Source organism: Babylonia areolata, chromosome 2, assembly GCF_041734735.1.
Source record: "Babylonia areolata isolate BAREFJ2019XMU chromosome 2, ASM4173473v1, whole genome shotgun sequence".
NCBI classification, from domain to species: domain Eukaryota; kingdom Metazoa; phylum Mollusca; class Gastropoda; order Neogastropoda; family Buccinidae; genus Babylonia; species Babylonia areolata.
Window position 1 is genome coordinate 53,236,158 of NC_134877.1, and position 22,836 is coordinate 53,258,993.

At 43.3% G+C, this 22,836-nt stretch overlaps 2 protein-coding genes across 2 annotated transcripts in view; one reads left to right on the plus strand and one right to left on the minus strand.

Annotated features, from left to right (window-relative positions):
- Window positions 1-22,836, plus strand: part of LOC143274973 (protein FAM184A-like) — an 86,395-nt gene that overhangs the window by 16,954 nt on the left and 46,605 nt on the right. The window contains exon 9 of the mRNA XM_076579004.1: window positions 2,890-3,051. Coding sequence (XP_076435119.1) covers window positions 2,890-3,051 — 162 coding nt within the window. The remainder of the gene's footprint in view (window positions 1-2,889; window positions 3,052-22,836) is intronic.
- LOC143274968 (G-protein coupled receptor daf-37-like) lies at window positions 7,199-22,481 on the minus strand. Its single transcript, XM_076578991.1, has 2 exons — window positions 20,858-22,481; window positions 7,199-12,111 (listed from the first exon to the last, which is right to left on the minus strand). The coding sequence occupies exons 1-2, from the start codon at window positions 21,307-21,309 to the stop codon at window positions 11,214-11,216; spliced, it is 1,350 nt and encodes a 449-aa protein (XP_076435106.1). The 5' UTR covers window positions 21,310-22,481; the 3' UTR covers window positions 7,199-11,213.

Sequence of the window (22,836 nt, forward strand, 5' to 3'; positions counted from 1 at the left end):
AAGGATACCAACATTGCTTCAGAGGACAGAACAATTTATGTCTTGTCTGTTTCTGCATATGATTATTGTTCCTGCTGGGACCATTTGTACCTCCATGAGGGGGAAAGGTACTTTTTGTTGTAACAATGAAGAAGAAACACATGCTTTGAAAATGAATTGTTTGTGGCTTCTCAGAAAGTAAAATCAAGTGCCTTGAAGTGGTGGTTTTATTTGTTTGTAGTTATTGGGTTTTGTTGTTGTTTGTTGGTGTGTTCTTTTTTGTTGTTGTTTTCATTTTTGCTCTTTTATCTTTTTTTCTTTTTCATATTTTTGCCCATGTTCTGCACAGTTTCTGAGGCATTATCATCGCACTGTCCATTCCAGAATCCACCCTATAGTGCCACGAGTCATTCTGTCAAACAGTCTTAGCACTTTCAGTAAAGTCACCATGAGAACATGCACCTGTGGAGATCTGGCTCTGCAGCTATCATTCAGTGACACTCAGTAGTTGCTACATGAGGAGTGGTGCTCTAGTGGTAACTTGTACATCTGGGAAGCGATACTTAAGATTCTGCTTTGTGTTGATTCTAAATCGGTTCTTCACACTATGAAATTTGTAAAAGAAAGGGTCAGGTTTGAACTCATTATATAAATCAACCATTTAATTCACGAACTCTTACTAAGAGGCTCTCACCAAACCTTTAGCTGGATTCCTTCTCACTGTGGTTTGAACTATAATGAAAAAGTTGACAAGGACCTACAAGTTCCATGAAGGTGATAGATTTAAATATTCTGCTTTCACTACAGGAATGTTGGACTATGGGAGAAAACGTTCTTTGGTAAAAATTTCAGCTTGAAGAAAAGAAGACCAGTCATTTGGAGTTACAAAAAGAATTTTTCTTAAATGTATGGTTTCATGGGAAAACATTTCCAAATGATTTCCATAAGTTGCAAATTATTTCTTTGATCTGCAGATGGAAGATGAATGGTTTGAAGACAAAGCATGTCAGTAATGTTGCTTGCATCTGTGGTGCTCACATAATAGCTGATCATATACTAACTTGCCATATGTTAAAGTCCCATATCCCTGAGCTCAAATCATGTTCAGTGTTGACAATTTTCAGCAATCCATTGCTAATGTGCGATGATTTTTCAAATCCTTGTTAAATAGTCCAATTGGTTCACTGTCATAGTTGTTAGCTTTTCACTGCAAAGATGTTATATTATGTTGTTGTTTTTAACCAGTTATTTTCAGTATCTAACACACACACATATGCACACACACATACACACTCACATACACACATGCACACACACACACACACACACACACACACACACACACACACACACACACACACACACACATTCGCATCCTCACATGCATATTTTGTAATTTCTTTTCCCTCCCTTGATTTTTTCCATACCCTCGTCTAATACCACTTTTAGTGAAAAGGCCACTCATGAGAATTTTCTCTCCTTCACCAGACCTTGAGTGGTGATCTGACCTTGAGATGATCAATTGAGGTGCTGTTTGTAGCATGGACGTAGCACACATAAAAGAACTACATGGCAATGAGAGAGTTTTCCCTGGCAAAATTCTATCATAATAGGCATTTTTAGAGTAAAAATCAAATACATTTACAGACAGAAAAAGATAAAAGAAAAAAAGTAGTGCTGTACCATGGCATTGTCCTCCCCTTACTTCCTTCTATAGAGTGACCACAATCAAATGTTGATTATTCTTGTCACTGTTTGGGGGGGCGGGGGTGTGTGCAGGAAAAAGCACTAATTCTAACAAATGAAAAAGAAAAAGAAAAAAAATTGTTTTGCATTATCAAGGCTAGACCACTCTGGCTAGCAAAGAGTTTCCTTGAGATAAACCCTGACCGGTACAGCTCCAGCCCATCATTTACTGCTACTTTGAACCATAATCCCAACACTAAGAATGAAAAATATTACTGAACTCCTTTTTTTTCCTCTCTCTCTCTCTTCCTCTTTCCTTTCTGTCCAATTTTTCCCTCCTCCCTTTCCTCTCTCATTCTTTCTTTGGTGGTGGTTCATAGAAGAAAAAAAAAATCAGTTGTTAGCATTTGACAGCACTGCGACTCCCTCAACACAAAGGTGCCGGTAGGATTGGCCTCCACAGCTGTCAGGGGCAGGGCATTCCAGTCTGGAATTGTTCTTGGGAGGAATCCAGTCTGTCTGCATTGTGTCCAACAGTAGAATTGGGACAGCTGTTCTGGGTGGGCTGTATGGAGAGTGGCCAGAATTTCACACAGACACAACTGTTGTGACAAAAAAGTTATATAATGAAATACTGTTAGGAGGACACTGTTCACTCAGTCCCCAAGCTGCTGACAGTCTTGTCACTGACCCAGACTGCTCTGCCCTTGGATTGGAGACACCACCATTTCTCTCCATACAATACCCTAAGAATCTGCTGACACTGTTGACTTTGACACGAACTCATTATTGGCATTGAAATGGTGGGAACTCAAAACTTATTTAACCATAAGAGCAGGGCATGAAAGGACACAGAATTTTTTACTTTTTTTTCCCTCTCTGAGAAATATGAGGATGATACTGATGATGATGCTATTTAGGCAGTGGAATGAGAAGTTGTGTCAGACAGTCTGAGCAACTACAGTCACCTCACCTTTTGTTTGTATGCCAGACACTCTTTTCTTCACTTCAGCCATACGCCTCTGGAGTTGTCTGTTACCTAAACAAGTGAAAGGAAAAACTCCTTCAAGCTGAGTAGCCACAATCGACATGCTGGTTTACTCACTACATATTACTGGGAAGGATCACCTTTGTGGTGATTTTTAAAAGTTTCTTTTTGTTTTTTGTTGTTTTTTGCTTTTTGTTTTTGTGGTAATCTCAGCATATCTTGTTGCTTGGGGACAGGTGAAGCGGTTGAGCTCCATGGTGAAGGAGAGTGAGGAGGGGCTGGGTTCGGCATCCACCCACATCAACAGCCTCAAGGAGGCGGCTGCTACACTCAAGTCGGAGCTGGACAAGACACGAGCCGAGCTGAAGACCACCAAGATCCAGAGCGCCAATGTCCAGGTCAGTGGATGGGGGATGTGGATGGTGTGGTTGTGTATGTGAGTGTGGTTGTGAGTGTATTTGTATGGGTTTGTGGAAAGGAGGGTACATGTGCTTGTTTGTGTGTCGATACATGTGTACATGGTGGGTTTTTTGTGTTGCAGTGGAAAAAAAGCTTGGGTATATGATTGAAATATGTGTGAGTGTATGCAAGCATGTGTGTATGTGTGTGTGTGTGTGTAGAATGGAAAAAGAAAAAGGTCACAACCCTGCTTCATCACTCTGCAGATGTTCAACAATACAATGCACACACTTCTTGTGCTGTTTGCATCCATTTTACAATTTTGTCCATATCATAGGTCATTGATTTTCCAGTCTCATTGAACATCCCCCTGCTTTTGCTCTCCCTCTCTCTCTCCCTCTCTCCCTTTCTCTCTCTCCCTCTCTCCCCACCCTTTCTCTTTTGCTCTCCCTGTCTCTCTCACCCACACTTCTTTGCTTTCTTTTTTTTTCTTCCTCATTTATATCAATGGCAAATAGAAAATATTTTATGTTGATTTTTGTAAGGTCTGAAATATTAACTTAAGTGAAGGCTATAACTATATTTGCTTCTCTGTTGACTGTCTAGTCTTCATCATTAGAGACCCTTTCATACACAAGCAATCAAAAGCCCTCTTGAAGTTGAGGTTACAAGTCACAGTTAACTGGCAGTATCTCTCTCTCTCTCTCTCTCTCTCTCTCTCTCTCTCTCTCTCCACACACACACACACACACACACACACACACACACACACACACACACACACACTCACTCACACACATGCACACACACACACACACACACACACACACACACACAAACTGCTACCATGCAGCTGTTGCTGGATGTTTCTGTATTCAGACACAAGAGGAACTCCAGACAATCTTGACGTATGACACACATATTGTGATAATAGTGACTTCCAACTCCACACTGAAAATAATCTTGATGTGTGACACACATATCGTGATAATAGTGACTTAACTACAGCCTGAAAATAATCTGACGTGTGACACAGACTTACGGTGATAGAACTGCCACCTCAACTCGCTGTACCGGATTGTTGTTCACTGCTGTTCTTGCACACTTTGGCAGGATCATGGTAACAAGGCTGCCAAGCAACAATAGAAAGCAGCTGTAAGGGGAGTGGGGGGTGGGTTCAGATCTTGGTTGTTTTTGGTTTTGTTTCCTCCTGACTTCTTCTCCATCTCATTTCTGAGAGCTGATATATCCGTGCTTTCGGGATGACTGCATTATCAGCAGTCCAGCCAGTCACCTGATTAAGCTTACTTTTTTGCAAGATGTGACCGCCTTAATCCATGTTCGAAGCAATATCTCAGTAAGTTTTGACTCTATTTTGATGTGTTTTTTTTTCTTTCTTTTTTTTTTCTTTTTTTTTTTTTTTTTTTTTTTTTTGTGAAGCAAAAAGTTGTTCAGCGTGTCAACATGGCTGCCAGAACATACAGTACAGAAGTGGTGATTGAAATATTGTTTGATTTTCTGCACAATGCCAACAATTGAAAAACATGATAGAAAACGACAGTAATGTTGTTGTTGATCAGCTGAAGAGATTCTGGTTATTCTGATGATTAATACATGCTATAAAGTATATCGAGACAGGTAGGAGGGGAGTCATTTTGGAAGTGGGTGTTGGAAAAAGCAGTATTATAGCTTGAAACCACCTTTTTTTTTTTCTTTTTTTTTTTTCTTTTTCTTTTTTTTTTAATGTGAAAACCTCTAAATAAAAGTTTTAAGCAGATTTTTTAAAATGAGCTTTTGTGTTGTAATATTATGTGATAGTGTCAGTGGATGTGTGGGAGGGAAGGTGTTTGTGTGTGAGAGAGAGTGAGAGAAAGAGAGGTTTCATGGATAACGTTTATGTTTAGAACAATGTGATAGTGGAAAAAAAACAAGATAATTGCACTTGGTTGTTTTGTCCAGTGCATTTGAAAATAATTCAGCAGTATTTCTACACATAAAATACACAGACTTGAATTTTGTTCTCTCTCTATTTCTCTTTTATTTTATTTTATTTTATTTTATTTTATATTTTATTATTATGTGGGGTTTTTTGTTGTTTTTTTACTGTGCATCTTAGTAATTGTCCCCTGATTAGTTATCTATCCTGTCAACATTGAACATTATGATAATTGTATTTTCCATTCATTTTTCTTCAACATTAACTGTGTGAATAGGATGGGGTGGTCAGATGGTTAGATCGCTGGATTCTTGTTTCAATTTCCATGTTCAGTCCCTGGTTTTGGTGCAGCTGATGGGTTAAGGGTGGAGATTTTTCAAATCTTCCAGTTTAACATATTTGCAGACCTGCTAGTACCTGAATCCCCTCCGTGTGTGTATATATGCATGCAGAACATCAAATATGCACATTAAAGATCCTGTATTCCATGTCAGTGTCTAGTGGGTTATGGAAACAAGAACACCCAGCATGCACATCACCAAAAATGGAGTATGGCTGCCATTATGGCTGGGTAAAAAAAAATAAAGTGAACAGTCATATATGTAAAACATTACATGTCTGTGTGTGTGTTTGTGTGTGTGCGTGTATGTGTGTGTGTGTGAGCCTGTGTGATTGAAGCCTGACTGAATGACACAGAAAACAAATGATAAGTGCCCAAAGTCAGCTCACAGTCAGCTCTCTACACACTCTGTGCAAATGACTCTGTAATGTGCTGAAAACTTGATCTCTGACCGAGGATAGGTGCCACACAAGTATCCATATCTTCATCATCAACAGTCAGTGGGGTACGAAACAGAACTGTTCACCAGCTTCCTGGTTTTTGTTTTTGTTTTTTTTTGTTTGTTTGGTTTTTTTTTTGGGGGGGGGGGGTATTTTTTCGTTTGGGTTGGGGGGGCGAGGGGGCTGACATATAAGTGTAGTGAGTATTTAATGTGCAAATGTGTGTTTGTGAATATGATTGTAAATACAATTCACATATTGTATGTTTGTGTGTGCATGTGAAAAGCTGTATTGTTTGTTAGCTCTTGCGCTTGTTTAGGTTAGGTCATGTGGTGTGTTCGGTCATGCATGTGAGAAACTGTATGATTTGTAATTCTTGCACTTGCTTGTGTACGCTTGCTTGTGTAGTCAGTGTTAAGGGAAAAAGGTTGTGTGAGGGTGTGGCATGAATGTGTGTGCCAGTGGCAGGATGATGGCTTGTGTGTAGAGAATTGGGGTGAAGGTTGATATTACACGTGCATTGAGTAAAAAGCAGTGGCAGGGACATAGTCGACCTTTGGGAAACAAAAATATATTCACCAAGTCATACCAACTATTTCCCTTTATGTAATTTCTTGCAGTTTCCTTTTGTATTTGTGATCTGCAGCTTTCACTTTTTATTGCAGCAGAACAAGTAAGCATGGTTTGGAAAGCATTTGTTGTATCTCTGTATTTACTTCTTCTTTTTTCTCATCCCTTTCTGTTTTGTAATTATCTCAAATGTTGCATTTTCAGTGTTAGACCCTTCTTGAATGGATCATGCATAATGACACTCATCTGGTCATGACAGCCAATGGAAGATGCATTTGCACAACTTCCACAAGGCCTTTGGCTTTCTTTCAAAGGTTTAGTTTTGTTTGTGTGTTTTTGTTGACATTTTCTGTCCATTATCAGCTAAGTTAGATTGTTTTGTCATGTGTACAACAAGCAGAGTTACTGTAGCAGTAGTGGTAGCAGTTATTTCATTTAACATCTATTCACATGAAGTGGACATCAGATGATCTGTCAAGAAGATCTGATATGGGGTTTCTGTTTGTTTATTGTTGCATCCTTCAGATATTTTTGGTCTGCACTTGTTCTTTGTGAGGCAAATAACTCAAGAGCACACATGCAAGTGCACAAACACTCAAGTACACATGTGTGTATGGGCACCCACACCACCTCTATATCCTTGCTCCCCTCCCCACCCCTCCCCCCTCCACACACACGCAACACACACACAGATATGCATGCACTGAAATTCACATGCACATATGAGCACACACACATGCATGCAAAACACACAGAACAATTCTGAACACACATGTTGACATGAACCTTTTATTTCAGTCAGAGATAATTTGTACAACCTTTTTTTCTTTTCTTTTTTTTTCTGAGGGGGAGGGGGGGGTTGAGGGAGGGGGGGGGGTGTAATGCATTAAGTGGTGTGTTCCAGAGAGTCTTAGTGCTTGTAAATCCTGAATTCCGTGGTCATTTTTATGTACAGCTGTCGGAATCCAAATGACTGCTATTAATCACAACCAAAACACAACAGACAAAAAAAGTGAACATGTTTAAGTTGGGAGGAGGGCATGGAACAGAGTGAGAACAGGTGCGACTGTCTGGCAGAGTTACTCTTTTCTCGTGCTGGATGAAGAATTGAAAAGGACAGCAGATAAACTGTGACAGTTGGAGGAAATAAAGGTGTATGACTGTTGGTTCTTTGCCTGCTGTTTTTCAGTGTTTCCTGTCAACTTTATGGAGGACACAATACTTTTGATTCTTTCCTGTACTACCTAAATTCAGTTGTGTGTCATCCTTTGTCTGCTTGCAGCAATAAAGGTTGAGGGGGAGGAGGTAGGGAGAGGATACTGTTGATAAAACTTTGTTTTTGTTCATTTGATAATTGTTCACTTCTTGATTTGTTGTGTTTTGGGGTTTTGTACAGTCAGTAATATTTTCACTACATATGTCTGTATTTACATACATGTGCTTGATATCAAACAGAAATCTTGGATACTTTTTTTTTTTTTTTTTTTTTTTTTTTTTTTTTTTTTTTTTGTATCCACTATCAGCTGTCTTTCAAAATCATTGTTTTGTGACATGTTTGTTTTTTTTCTGCTTTCCAAAGAGAACATGTTACAGTGATATGACCTTTAACCAAAAACCCAATTAACGAAAATAGACAAACAAACAAACAAAAAAGACATATATACAACTGTAAGTGTATGTATACTGGCCAAGACCAGAATGTAGAGAATACTGATGGTTATGATTCACATACACATAAAATATACTGGCCATGGCCATCATATATAAAATATGTGTGACAATGATTCACATACACATGACACAGTATATCAATGTGGTATATATATGCATCAGTGTGATATACACACATTACGCCAGAGTGCACCAGATTTAACAACTCAAAATACAAAAGGCAGAAGAAATTCATTGATGACATGTACAAAATTCACACCTCTTCCTTTTGTCTATTGCATGTGTGATACTCATTATGGGACTGACTTTATCACATGTCCACATTCAAGGCACATTTGTGTGTGAACTCGGGGCACTGTATATTTTGAACTATTTTGTTCATAGTATGGTTGTGTTCACACTCAAAAAACGAAATGTATGATTGTGTTCAGGCTGAACAATAGAGACCATTAATTTGCATTTGCTCAGAGTACAATGCACAGTCCTTGGCGTTCTGACTCAGAGCACAGTGTACAATTGTATGTGTTTAGAATCACACTACATTGTACAAAATATAGTTTTCAGTTGTCAATTTTTGGACTTGAAGCACAATGTCCAGATGTTCCATGTTCAGAGAGCTACACCCCACACAACATATAGCTATATTCAGAGTACATATATGTACATGTTCAGCTGTTTGTGATCAAGCTGAAATTGCAGCTGTCAGTTCCTTTTTTATGTGTGCACTTTAAGTATGGTATGCATCTTTATTCCTGCTTCAGGGAAGTTTTTTTTAAGGCCATGCCATTTAGTGCTTTGCAGAAAACATAAGTCTTTCATATCACAATCTCTCTTATCCCTCCTCCCCTCTCTCTCTCTCTCTCTCTCTCTCTCTCTCTCACTCACACACATCACACACACACACACACACACACACACACACACACACACACACACACACACACTCACATTGTTGACTGACAAATTAACATCTCTTGCCACTCACATGTCTAACATCTTTTTACCACAAATACATCACAACATACATACATTTTCCAAACAGCATTTTATCAAACAAACAAATATGCCTGACAGCCAATGCAAGAAGTGCCACAGGATCTTCAGGGCTTCCCATCTAACCATTTGTGTAATTTGGGGAGTTGGGGAATGGTTTCAGTTACAGAAACATTTTCAGTGTCAAGTGTTTGCAAGCTACCAACGACAGTTGTTTCGTGCGTTGATAAAAGGCAGTGTTAAAAATATGATGGGGAATGAGGCACAGTATACTTTTCATTTTTGCTTTGATATTGTAATGTGTGTGTTAGTGTGTGCACATATAAGTTATGCCAGTGTGCAGTCATGTCTTGTGGGGGATTGGAGGGATGGGGGTGGGTCCAGGAGAAAAAAGAAGAGAGGTGGATATGAGTGCTTGCAATTTGCGGCAGCTGCAGGCTGTTAAGAAAATGGTTTCCTTTACAGAAACAGGTAAACAAATTATGAAGTTTTGAAATGGTGCAGAAATGATGTCAGGAAGATGGAAAGGAAAGATATGAACTGCACACGTGTGGATTCATTTGGGAAGGAGCAGGATGTTATGAACTGTGCAGCTTCTTAAAATTAAATTTCTGACAGTTTGACTTCATTGGAATCACACCTGACAGGCAGATCTAATTTAGAGCTTTAAGAGATCTATGCAGTAAGTCAAGTGGGCTTCTTCAGTTGATCATTTTCATTATAGACAATCGTGTTCCTTCACTTTCTCACTCTCTCTCCCTCTCTCTGAACATTGCCGGCTTGTGTGTGTGTGTGTTGTGTGTGTGTGTGTTGGTTTTTCATGAAAAGACTTTGGGGGTGGGGGGGACACTGCCTCCATCCGCCTGTTAGGGGTGGGATGGGGGAATAATGATAACAGAATTAACGAATGTTAAGGCCAGTTGATATCCTGGACAACTTCCAACTTGTGCAAGTGTTGGAGAAGAGTTGTTTGTTCTTCCAAACAGGGGCCAGCCCCATAATTCATTCACACTATTCAAATGTACAGTTCAGAGCCCAAAGCTGGGTTGAATGAGCAATGTTAGTTAGCAGCACTAAATTTGCCAAGCATTAAGAATCGTCTGAAGTCTTTCGGTGGAATAAGCGCACACTGAGAAACATGCTTTACTTCTTGCTGCAAGATCACTCACGCAACCCAACCCTGGTAAAAGTTGGGAGCGCCACCGTCCTTGTCATGCCCCAAAACGAACCCCGGCTTTGCCGTTGCCGTGACAACTTGTATATTTGATATATCTTTAACGAATTAGGCATCCTGACAACAGACAGAGAAATCTGTTGTGATAAAAAGAGAAATACAACACGATACAATACAAAACTCGCGCTTCTCCGCTTATCGTGTGACGTCATCAAGACCATGGTCATCAGTTTCCATGTCTTGTTTTTGAGTAGTTTTCAGTCCTGGGTTTCATTCTAAGAGGATTCTGCAGCTCCACATTTTCCTTAAATCCCGGAAAAATCCCAAAACTTAAGCGTGAAATGACGTTGTTGCATGTTCCAAGAGAGAGAGAGGTGACCTTTATTTGGCGAGGGGTGTACTGAATTATGCCCAAAACGAAGAGAGAGAGAGAGTGTGTGTGTGTGTGTGTGTCCATTTGTACAAGATTTTCTGCTCGCTTTTTTCCATAATTTTGATTTTAGAGCTAGGAACAGTTTTGTTATATCAAATGTGATTACGTATATGGATACATCCCAGACACACATCATTTTGTTTCTGTATCACACTTTGACTCTGGGTTTCATTCTTTCTCAGCATATTGCACAAGGGATTAACATAAACGAATGGCAGTGTAACTTTGTTAACCTTTTCAGTCACAGATCAAGTTCCCTGTTGTTTACTAATATTACACTAGAGAATAAACCATAGTTTTGCGTTCAGCAACCCAATAATTATAGTGACCATCAATGTGTAATGTGGGAACAAATAAGAAGAGATGTTCTCGATTACCCCTGTACTTTGACCACCAACAGATAAACGAGTAAATAAAGCAGTTTAAAGCCCTTCCCCTCATTCTCCTCCAGGGGGAATTTTTATGTCAAAGTAATAAATGTCAGTAACAACTAGAATTCCCCATTTACTGAAAATTATGAAATGAAATGATATTAAATTTAAAATTAAAAAACCGAAAAAGAATACAATAGACCAGCGCAAATGTGCGATGTGAAAATCAGTGGTCAGACAACCACGTGGTCAGCACTGCGGGAGGTGGAGCTGCTGGTGGGGGAAGGCCTCACGAAGGACGCCTCCTTGTTGACGTTCTCCTCCATGGGGCGGCCGCTGTAGCCGTTGGCGTTGCCGGTGCCGCCCCGGATGCTGACGGCGGTAGCCATGCTGTTTTCGCTGAGCGGCACGGGCAGCGACCAGTGCGACTTGGTCAGCCACCACTGGCAGAAGACAGCGGCGAACATCTTGCGGAACTTGCGGCTGATGGAGCAGTAGAGGAGGAAGTTGACGCTGGAGTTGAGCATGACCAGCAGCCCGTTGACGCTCTTGAAGGCCAGGAAGAGGTGGTCGGAGAAGATCTTATGGCGCCCATGCACGGCGATGTTGAGGGCAACGAAGACGCCCAGCGAGTGGCAGGCGACAAAGACGAGCACGACGGCCACCACCACGCAGCTGACGTGCAGCATGTCCACGCTGGTGGTGCCCCCGCCTCCGTTACCCGCCCCCAGCCCCGCCTTCCCCGTCTTGTGCTTCAGCATGCGACGGCGGTGGGTAGCCAAGAAGTAGACGAGGAAGCTGTTGAAGATGACGAGAGCCCCGATGGGCAGCAGGGCGGCCAGGGTGATGTTGGCGATGTGCATGGCCGTGTCGTACGTCTTGTTCAGGCTCAGCTCGGTGGGAAGCAAAGGGCGAGGCTGCTTGAGGTCCGTGTTGGGCACGTACTCGAAGAATTTGGAGAAGTGGAAGAGAAAGGAGGCGAAGAAGATGCCGATGATGGCCCGCTTGGCCCGCTTGATGGAGCAGACGATGCGCGGGTGCATCATGAAGCGGAGCGACAGAAAGCGCTCCACTGTGACGGCCACCGTCAGCCAGCTGGTGCACGTCAGGAACACGTTCGTCATCACGTACCTGCAACAGAACAGCAGTGTCATAGGACAGGGGGTTTCATTCGTCCTCTTTAGGGTTCACGCTCTTCTTTCATCACAGTATTTAATGTATCACTGAAGGCTTCATTTGTCAGTTTCGTCACTGCGGTTTGTCTTCCAGACAGAATTAAGGAGTGCCATATTGATTATGATATGATTATCTGCCAGCAGTGCAGGGATAAAGTATTCAATGGAGCAGATGACACAAAGAAAGAAAGTAATCGGAGTAAAAACATGGGGTTTTTTTAAGTGAAGGGTTACAACGATTAGGTCTTTGTGTAAAGTGGGGAAGAATGCCGTTATATTGTTGTTTCGGTTTCAACATCATCAAAGAGAGACCGTTTCATTCAAATGGTTCCATTCGTGTTTCATCGCCGACTGTAACAAGAGATATACGATAATGCATGGACCCCAATGCAAGTGCATTGACGTTGGTGTGGGCATAATCAGTTGGGTGTGTATGACAGTACCGAATCACGATAAAGAAACTGCGCGAACTTCGAGAAAATTCCGGCTTTAGCTGTTGGTCTGTGCTATTCCTCAGTTTTTAATTATTAACACCAAACTTAGATTTGAGCCGTATATTTAGATTATGTATCCTATAACAAATAGAATATTGTTAATGTGTGTGTGTGTGTGTGTGTGTGTGTGTGTGCGTGTGTGTGTGTGTGCGTGCGTGTGTGTGTGACATATTTCGTTAATCACTTTCTTTCAGTTTTCGTTTTCTTCCTTTCTATCTTAATGATCGTCGTGTATGCAGATCTATATTTCTTTATTGAGCGAATATTGGTCAGTGTTCAAGATATCTTATTCCCTTTTTCATACATGGTGCAAAAGCACTCTCAGCATGGACACCCAGTTTCACTTTCCTGCCCACTTCATCTCTCATCACCCACGTTTTCTTTGGCATTTCGTTGTACCTTGTGGTTTTTCGGTCCGAATGCAATTAGTGCCGCTTTCACACGTGTCTGAACTTAACCACCTTTCCCCCAGACCTTCTTCTCTCTGTATTAGTTTGGGAGGAAGAGGAGGGAATGAAGCAGACATAGTTCACTGACTGCTGTGCTCGTTAAAGAACCTTTTCTCGGACTGCTCGGCATTTACAGAACCCTTTTGAAAGGGAACACCACCGCGGAAATAAAACTCAACCAACAAACAGCTTTTAAGGAGTCCAGGAATAATCTACGGTATTGTGTGTGGTGTAGACTGACAGGAGGGCTGTTTGGACCCCAGAAGGTCCTTCTGCCTCTCCCCTCCCCGCCCACCCCCCCACCCCCTCACTCTCTCTCTCTCTCTCTCTCTCTCTCTCTCTCTGTATATCAGTCATAAGTGTGGGAGCTACTTTTCTGTTCGTTTCTTGCCCTTTGAAGGTTTGCCGTTTCAGTACCCACTTGGAAGATTGCTGGAGTAGATTGTATTGAAAATGTCTTCCTGTTCGCGAAGGCCTGAAGGCCTCCAGAGACTCTCTCTCTCTCTCTCTCTCTCTCTCTCTCTCTCTCTCTCTCTCCCTCTCTCTCTCCATTTGGTTAATAGGAACCATGAGTCTTTTTTTTCTTCTTTTTTTTCTTTTCTTTTCTTTTAGTTGGTTTCGTTTCTTTATATTTGTATTGTCCACAGTGACTCCATGCACGGCCACTTGAGTCTCTTGGCTGTTCGTTAGTGCACGCGTGTGTGTACGTGTGTGTATGGTGCGCACGTGCGCGAATGTGTGCTTTCTGGTGCTTTGTAACTGCACGTGAAGGAACTCCGATATGGGGGCCTAAAAGTAGATCCATCCAAAAATACTCCCGGCGAGCAGTTTACAGGGTTATGGTGCTGGAAGAAGCTGGATGGGAAAAAAGTGACCATAACTGACTGAGAGGGAGCACTTGACTGATAGAGATAAAAGTGATATGAGTGAGGGGGAGGGAGGAGGCCGTGGTGGACTGGTGGCGTTGGTTGGTTGAAAAGTAGCTTGCTTGGCTGAATATTGTGGTGCTGGTTAGGTGGTTAAACGTGAGAACTGACTTGAGACAAAAAACAAACTCCAGTTCTGTTCCATGAGGGATATAATTGTTCATGTCTTTGACTAGGTAGTTTGTTGTTTCCTGTGTGTCATAATGGCTTTTTGTATTTATATTTCTTTTTTTCGTTTTCATCATTTTATTGTCTTTCTTTCATCGAAGTAGTAATTTCCTCTTCTTTTATCTTCTTTTTTTCTTTCATTTCTTCTTACGTATCGTTCTCACTCTGCCTCTCTCTTTTCTTTCTTTTCTTTTTTTTCCACATATCCCCATTCCACACCAGTGCCTTATTTATGTTTTGCTAGTTCATACTTTAGTACGGTGCTTTCTCTCTCTCTCTCTGTGCGACCTCTTCTCAGTCTCAGTCACTTGTCCTGTGTCTGTATGTCTGTGTGTACGTGCGTATGTGTATGCCTGTGTGTGTGGGAGTGGGTATAATGTGTTTGTATAGTGTACGTGTGTGGTCCTTTTCTACTTGCATTGGCCTCTTTCTATTGCCTTCCTTACATCTGCTCTGTCGTGTCTATCATGGTCTTGCCATGCACATGCACGGCACATAGGGAATGGGTCTTCCCCCACCCCCAATCTCTCTCTCCTGCTTCCTTCCTTTCTTCCTCTTATACGCATGTGCCTGCCTGTGTGCATGCATGCATGCGTGTGTGCGTGTGTCATTCAGCATGAATGTGTGAAGGTGTGTGACACTAATTGAAAGAGGCTTTGCCATTATCGTTCATCGACTGCTGTCAGGCTTTTGACGTGAAGGTCTTGTCTGCCCTGATGTAGTGTGTGTGCGTGTCTTTGCTTGCCTGCCTTCTTTCAGGTACTGTACAGAGCTGTGCACGTCGTGGTTTTTGCTGGTGTTCGTTCCGTATGTGACATACAGCGTGATGTAATGACGGAAATTGACGGGGTGGTTTGGGAGGGGAGTGCAGAACGTGTGTGTTCGTGTGTGGTTTCATGTTAGGTGTTTGTGGTGGGAGGCGGGCGGTGGGGGGGAGAGGAGATGCAGAAGGGAGGGGGTTAAGAAAAAAAAGGGGGAGAGGCTAGTTTTGTCTCTCGCTATTATTCGATTTTTTTTCTCACTTTTCTCGTAGCTTTGGAGTGTTTAGAGAGTCATAGAGACCGAAAATCATAATATTAATTACGCAGGGGCATTTCGAAATGGGCTTGGTTGGCAATTAGCTTTTCTGTCATCGAGTTTCTGATGATCTCTCACCCTGTGTAGATTAGTTTGTAACCCTTGTACATCCCCGTAAAATGACAATAATGATAATATCTTGGATATGAGTATCAGCAAGTGTGTATCCCGTAGCAGACAGGGTGTTTTTGTTTTGTTTTATGGTGTTTGAATGCGTCGTACATGTTTGCTATGAAATACACGCATGTCTTTATGTGTATCTGAGTTTCCATGCGCACGTGTGTGGATATAGTTCGCGACTACGGTTTCAGCCTCCCCCACCCCCTCTCCACAATTTTTATATAGCTACCCAAACATCGTCAGTCTTCGGTGGAGGACGAAATGTTATTCTGCATGTGTTTTTATAACCTCATTTGTATCATCTGTGATACGCTTGTATATGCCACACTTCGCTGGTTGCTTTGAGAAACCAGTGGACAATTTTATTCCACGAAAATTATGAATGCATCTGAAACATAAGTCGTCACTCTTGTGAGTTATGGATGGATTCTTACACACTCACTGCCACAGCCGTGATATATGACAGTCTTATTTAAGATGCGCAACTCGTGACTGTCGTTGGATGTAAGTTGGTGTTTTGTTTTTTGTTCTTAACTTCTTCTTTGGTGGGGTGGGGGGGAGGGGGTAGGGGGGCGAGAGCGTTTTAGGTGTGCGGGATTCTTTGTTCCTGTTTTTTCTTCATTTTCAGTTTGTTTGTTTTATTTGCTTTGGTGGGTTGCAAATCATTTGTTCACATTTTCAACGATTTAGTTCTGTGTGTATTGCCTGCCGTTTTTTTACTTAGGCACGGTCGTTCCATGGGGAATGGGGGGCATGCTGGTAGTATTCCTGATTCCATAACCCGCCGAACGGTGACGTGGATTACGAGATCTTTAAAGTGCTTATTTGGTCTCCTGCCTGCGTACACATGCGAAGGGGGTTAAGGCACCAACAGGTCTGCTCGATGCCAGCTTGGCGCAACCGGGATTCCTGGCACAGACCTCACACGGAGACCCCGCGGGACTGAAGTCGAATACGCAGACCAGTCGTTTGTCCCGCCTGCCTGTCAGATGATGTTCTGTTTGTGCTTTTCTGCTCCTCCCTTCATCCCCGTCTGGTTTGTGGTGTCGCATTTTCAGTGCCATTTTCAAAATGGCAGAAGTGTTTTCGAAGCCCCTATTCAAAACGGCAGTGAAAGGGGTTGTTTACCCGCACTTATGTCCCCCTATTACATAATAAACCTGTTGTTTTTAGCCTCCAGCCATCTCTATGTCACCATCTTCTCTCATCCACAGGCGCAGACTTTGTGACATGTGGTTGGCATTTTGCTCCGTGCTGTAAAACGCGCGGAGAAAGAACAGCGAAAAAAGTGAAAGGAAGCAGAAAGGTACTAAGTGTATAAACCGCACGCCCTTACCCCTTCATTCCCCAACTTTCCTCTCTTTTTTTTCTCTCTTTTTTTTTCTTTTCTTTTCCTGTCCAATAGCGCTTGCTTCATGTAACTCCCCTCCATTGATAATGTTTTCCGCGGCCCGTCGTTGGATTGCAGCCAGATGAGTAGTGGGCGACGGATTGGGATAGATGGGGATCTGGAATGGGGAACCTGGTGGAAGCTGTAGATAGCCGTCTAGCGGGCAAGGCCAGTCACAGCAGCAGCAGGAGCATCTCTCATTAGTTAGCTGACGTGCAAGGAACGTGCAAGAAAGATGAAACGGTATTTATCACCACCATTTCCGTGAATGCTTATATTATCGGACTTCCAAAATAAGGCCATGATATCTGTCAACGTTTGAGAGAAAAAAAAATCTTTTGAAGGAAAATGAATTTCAGTGACAACATCTTTATCTCCATGAGTTGAACAGGCTACGTTTCAGTTTTATAACAGGGAGAAAGATTTTTCGGAAGAGAGTTATACGAGAAATCGGTGACGGTTGATTCGAGCTAGTTAAGTTATCGGAGTCCCCCATTTTCTTCCCCCATTCCCACCGTCACGGGAAACTGAGATAGATAGGGAGGGGCCCGTTCAGGGTCCTGATTACTAGCTGGTGGGGTAGAAAGGGAATCCCTTGTTGCAGGGAGTTTATCGCGGCTCATTTGTAGCCTGCTTTTCCTTGAGGAAGAGGCCGCTGGGGATCGCCTGCCAGATCCAAGGGGCTGGCCCAGCCTGTCACTCGGCTCTGCCGGCCGGCACGTACTGTCCGTAAATGCAGTGTTGGGAAGTGGAGGAGGGGGGAGACAGGAGGTGGGGGAGCAGGGGGTTGGGGGGGGGAGTTAGGGAGAGCTTTTGTGTTGAACTGGTGGTGATAAAAATGAGAGTGGGCGTGAAAAATGAAGTTGCCGGATGTGTGTGTATGTGTGTGTGTGTGTGTGTGCGTGCGTGCGTGCGTGCGTGCTTATGTGTTAAAAGGATAATGATAAACATGGTACGGGCGGTGCAGATGATATCGGATTGGAAAGAACCGGAAGTTGAAGGGGTATAGTTTTTGCTTAATTGTTTGATACAGGTTCTTTGAAGCGTTCTAATTGTGGCTCACTTGTTGTTAGTCTCTGTAAGTGCTTGTTTGCGTGCATGCGTGTTTGTGTGTGTGTGTGTGCTTGTGTATGTGTGTGTTTGTGTAATGGCGAGAGAGGAAGTTTCCCGAAGTGAAAATTCTGTAATCTATGTTCTTTGGGCGGAATGAACGTCTTCCCTAACCTGTCAGTTAAAGTGAGATTGAACAAGTATCTTGTGTGTATGACCAGAGGTACTTCAGGGCAGTCCTTCGCAATTGATGGCCCGTGTGCCAGGCCGGACTTGTCTGGCTGTCTGCGGTTCTTGACGCTTTCAGTTAGTGCCTCTGTTGTGTGATTGGGGGTCCTTGGTTCGAATCCCGGCTGCGCGTGGTGTTTTTTTCTCTACACCCCCTTCCTGCCACCAGCCCGCCAAAGTTTCCTGGGTCCAAGTACGTGCAGACTAGATAGTGCCATAATTCCGTTCGTACATTTTCACACGCAGGTGATCAGAAACGCATGTTAAAGATTGCATCCTGCGTGTCTGAGTTACAGAAAAGCCAGTGTACTCAAAATCAGTGCACCTACCGCATATCCCAGAAACGCTAGCATGAAAAACCAGACGTGCGCGTAAAAGCCCATTATGAAACTGAGTGAACGTGTAATAATGAGATGCAGCCCACTAACGCAGAAGAAAAGCGGGAGAGTCCTCGTTAATTTGTCTTTGCAATACTGGGGAGGGAGGGAGGGAAAAGGAGCGGGGCTTCGTTCAACATCCCTTTCGTCGTCTTTCTGCTAATGCCTTTGTGCATCGTCTCCGAAATGGGAGGTCTGTGGTGTGCGCTTGTTTTTATTGCAAGGGAGGATGGAGGAGTGAGCTGGGGGGGGATTTGGGGATGGGCTGTTTATTGTCTCATTGTAATGTGGAAGAGTTTTGTAGTTTTGGTGTCTCTTTGGTAATACGGAGAACCCGTATCCGCTTTTTTTTTTTTCTTTTTTTTTTTAATTACCCCGAACACCTTATGTTCTTTGTTTTGTCGTTATTTTCCTTCTTGTAATAGACGCACCGAGTCCTTCGTTAACCGACTTTTTGTAAGATGAGGAGTCTTGTGTCCGTCCGTTAACTCTTTCGCATGTCTTTTGGGAAGTCTTTGTTCGTTATCTCTTTTGTGTTACAAAGATTGTGTGTGTGTGTGTGTGTGTGTGTGTGTGTGTGTTCTGGAGTCTTTGTTCATTGTCTCTTTTGCTACAAGGTGAGATTTTATTCCACGCCTTACTTGTATTATCTCTTTCTCCTTTGTGAAAAGGGGAGTCCATGTTCCTTTGTGAATTTGTTTTGGTGGTGGTGGTGGTGGTGGTTTATATTTGGAACCTGAATGCTACGTGCTGTTTAGGTATTGATTTTGTTTATTGCCTGTTTTGTGAGATAGGGGGGGGCATGTATTTCTCATCTCATGTGTTCAGAGGATTCCCCTCGTTCAGTGTCTCTCTTTGGATTTAAAAAAGAACAACTGTATTCCAATTTTCTTCTGCCTCATGGAGAGCCGCCTTTGTTATCGGGATCCCGTATTCCATATTTTGTTATGGGATCAGTTGAACGCGTCAGCTGTTGTTTGTAAACAGAATGGTCTGGGTTGCTTATAGTTTAGTGCAGATTTCTTAAAGTTACGATTGACAAAACTGGATCATAAGTATGGGATATAAAGTTGCACGAAAAAAAGAAACAAGACTCCATCTGCAAGCCACAAATGGATGTGTGGATACTTTCTGTCGTGCATGCACGCATACACAACACGTACAAACGTATGTGTAACTGGAGACAGACTGATACACGCACATTCTATTTACCATCCCTTCTGGGTACAGACACGCCCTCAGTCGCCTCACATTACTGAGGTGGAGAGTGAAGACCACATTGTTGTTTTGTTCTTCTGTATTTGGTTGTTGCCGTTTTGCGTCTGTTTGGAACTGCTGTTTGTTCAAGTGGATGTTGAGGTCGGTAAGAGGAAACTGAGGGAAGAGTTTTCCTTTGTTTTGTGGATGTCTTTCCGTGCATGTGATACCAGTAGTTACTTATTTCGAACTTCTGAGGTTTTTCCTGTTTTTGTGGATATATGACAATTAGACTTTCTGTTGTTGTTTTTTCGGTGGGTGTGTTTTTGTTTGTATTTGTTTTTCTTTTTGGGTATTGATGTGGGAGGGAGATGCTTTGAGGTCTTACAAGGGTGACAAAAGAAAGAAAAAAACTATATACAATGAATTAAAGACTGGCACACACAGAGGGCGTACAGCGAAAGGCGGACGAACGTACAGAGAGAGTACGCAGTGTACTTAATTAATGGAAGTGTGCAAGAATGAAGATAGAAAATTTGAGATGTCAATGAAGTGCCGTTTACAGTCCGTATTGCGCATTCCTTCCTCATAACCACCCACCCTCGAAAAATTGTGAAAATATTAGAGAGAGATGGATAGGAGAGAGCGAGAAAGAAAGAGGGAGGGAGGAAAGTAGTGGCTTGTGGCGATAGAAGGGGACTGACAGGCAGAGATAGAGAGGGAAAGAAACAGCAAGTAGTGGACTGTAAAAGTGGAAGAAAGAAATCCCACAGAAAACAAGATTTGTCCTGTTTGTGTTATATCAGTATCTTCTTTATGGTATTTGCGTCCACTTACACCCACCCACTATCACCACCACCACCAGCTCTCTCTCTCTCTCCCTCTCCCTCTCTCTCTCTCTCTCTCTCTCCATCTTTTCCAGCTTCTCCACTCGCCTAAGTGAGACAGAAGAACACAGGGTCCAAAACGAAAGTTACCAACTACATATATATACATGAACATGCACACACCTGTCCTCACACGCGTACTCACAAACTGAACGCACGGAGAGAAAGACGCATGGATGGGTGGGAAAGAAACCAGAACGAGAGAGAGAGAGAGAGGGACACACACACACACACGCACACACACACACACACACACACACACACACACACACACACACAAGGAGGGAGAAAAAAGACCAACCAGACAGCCTCTCACACAGACCACACAGCTGCACTCACATGATGACGGTGTAGTATCTGACGAAGAGGCGGAAGCTGTCGGAGGCGGCCACCTGGGCGTTGAGGCCGAAGAACATGGGCAGCTGCAGCAGCAGCAGCGAGAGGTCGGAGATGGCCAGCGAGGTGAGGAAGCAGTTGGTGGGCGAGGCCATCTCCTTGCGGATCAGTACAGCCAGGCTCAGCACGTTGCCCACGATGCCGAACACCACCACCAGGGGCGTCAGCACGCGGTCACAGACGAACTGCGTGTGCAGGAGGTAGTCCGGGGGCGGGGGCCGGTCCCCCATACCCAGGGAGGGCGCCTGGGTCGTCGTCAGGGTGCTGAGGCTGGTGGTGCCCGGTCCTCCTGCTCCTCCTGCCAGGTGCGAGGGGGAGAAGGAGGCCATCTGTTCGGGGAGAAGGTGGGAGGCCAGCGTGGTGGACAGGCCGTGGAGAAGGGCCGTGCTGGACATTGTTAGTTATTTGGTTATTTAGATACACAGTTTTTCGCGCAATTCTGAGGACTCTCTCTTTTTTTTTATCTTTTGTTGTTGTTGTTGTTTTGTTTGTTTTTTTCCTCTAACGAAACTCCAGTGATGTTTAAATGTTTATTAATAAGTGATACCCCTCTGGGGTCAAAGATCGAGTGCTGAACTGCTGATTCTCTTCAACAGATGAACGAAGTATTCTCTTCGCTGATTAACTTTCTGTGTTGTCTCCGTCTCCCTTTCTTTCTTACATCCCCCCTTTGTTTTTCTTTCTTTTGACGTTTTTTTAATCACACAACCGATAATCAGTCACACCACAGTCGCTGGCTTTTGAAAAAGCCTGATACACAAGTGGTAGAGTTTCGCCCCGAAGACCGTTTCCCGTTGTTAGCCTCTTGTGTTGAAAGGCCAGAGTCCAGATTCCACCCGCTGATAGTTGTATCTCTTTCACGGCAGCTTCAAGAGCTGTTCATTATCGGGGTGGTTTGATTTATTATTTTGTCTTTCTTCCGAAGGCCAGGTTTCACAAGTCAGCCCAGTGTTTCTTCAGGTCGTATGGATTGGCATCACAACGGTTTTGTTTGGATTTTGTTCACACAATGACACAATGTCTGTCGGACTGAAAGGAGAGAAAATGACTCAGGCGGCACAAGCGATGCGTAGAGCCGGGGCTGGAGAGTCTGACGACGCTTTGAAGTGACGGTTGCCGACTATCATTGTCTTGATCTCCGCGCGCCCCGCCAAGCCTTCAAACAAAGAGCACGCAGGAGGTTAAGTAATTAATATCCTTTGCCGGGTGCAGAGGAGGGATGCTGTAAGGCAAGATAGTCTTGTCTGGTCTTACCACTCTCTGAAACACACACCGAAGAAGCTTTTTTCTCTCTCCCCCCCTCTCATTTTTTTTCCAACTCCAGGCGACACTTTACAGCGAATTCTGGTAACAGGAATTGTGAAAAAAGAAACTGAGGTGGCAGAAATATCCCTCTCTGTATTTCTGGTACGATGTTGGTGGTGATTCTAACTCTCGATTTAGAGGGGGCGGGGGAAGGGGAAAAAAAAAAAGGCTTTCAGTGTTGGAAGTTTTTAGAGACAGTTTGTTTGATTCAAAGTGGTTTGTAGAGAGCGTGGAAGGACGGAGCGGAGAGAAGGAGAATGACAAGGTGGCGAGCATGGCAGTGGGGTTTTTATAAAGGACTGGTGATGGGGCTGGAAGGGGGCGGGGTCTCAAGTCAGTCCCCGTGACTGGCGAGGCTGTGTGCTCTCTGCTTTGCCTACTACCAAAGAGCTGGTATTGCCTATCATACCCACTCGCACTCACACTCACGCGCTCCGTTCAGAATCACCCACAACCTTTGCTCTTCTCTCTCTCTCTCTCTCTCTCTCTCTCTCTGCTACTGCCCTCCACTGCCCACGGACTGTTTGTTGCTCTTTTTTTCTGCTTGCGTGTCTGTGTGTGTGTTCCTTTACTTTTCCTCGATCTCTCTCTTTCTCTGTGTGTCTTGCGTTTTCATT

Coding starts and splice junctions, on each gene's coding strand:
- LOC143274968 (XM_076578991.1), bottom strand. CDS start 21,309: ATGTCCAGCACGGCCCTTCTCCACGGCCTGTCCACCACGCTGGCCTCC. Junction 12,112..20,857: donor AGATACTACACCGTCATCAT/GTGAGTGCAGCT, acceptor GTTCTGTTGCAG/GTACGTGATGACGAACGTGT.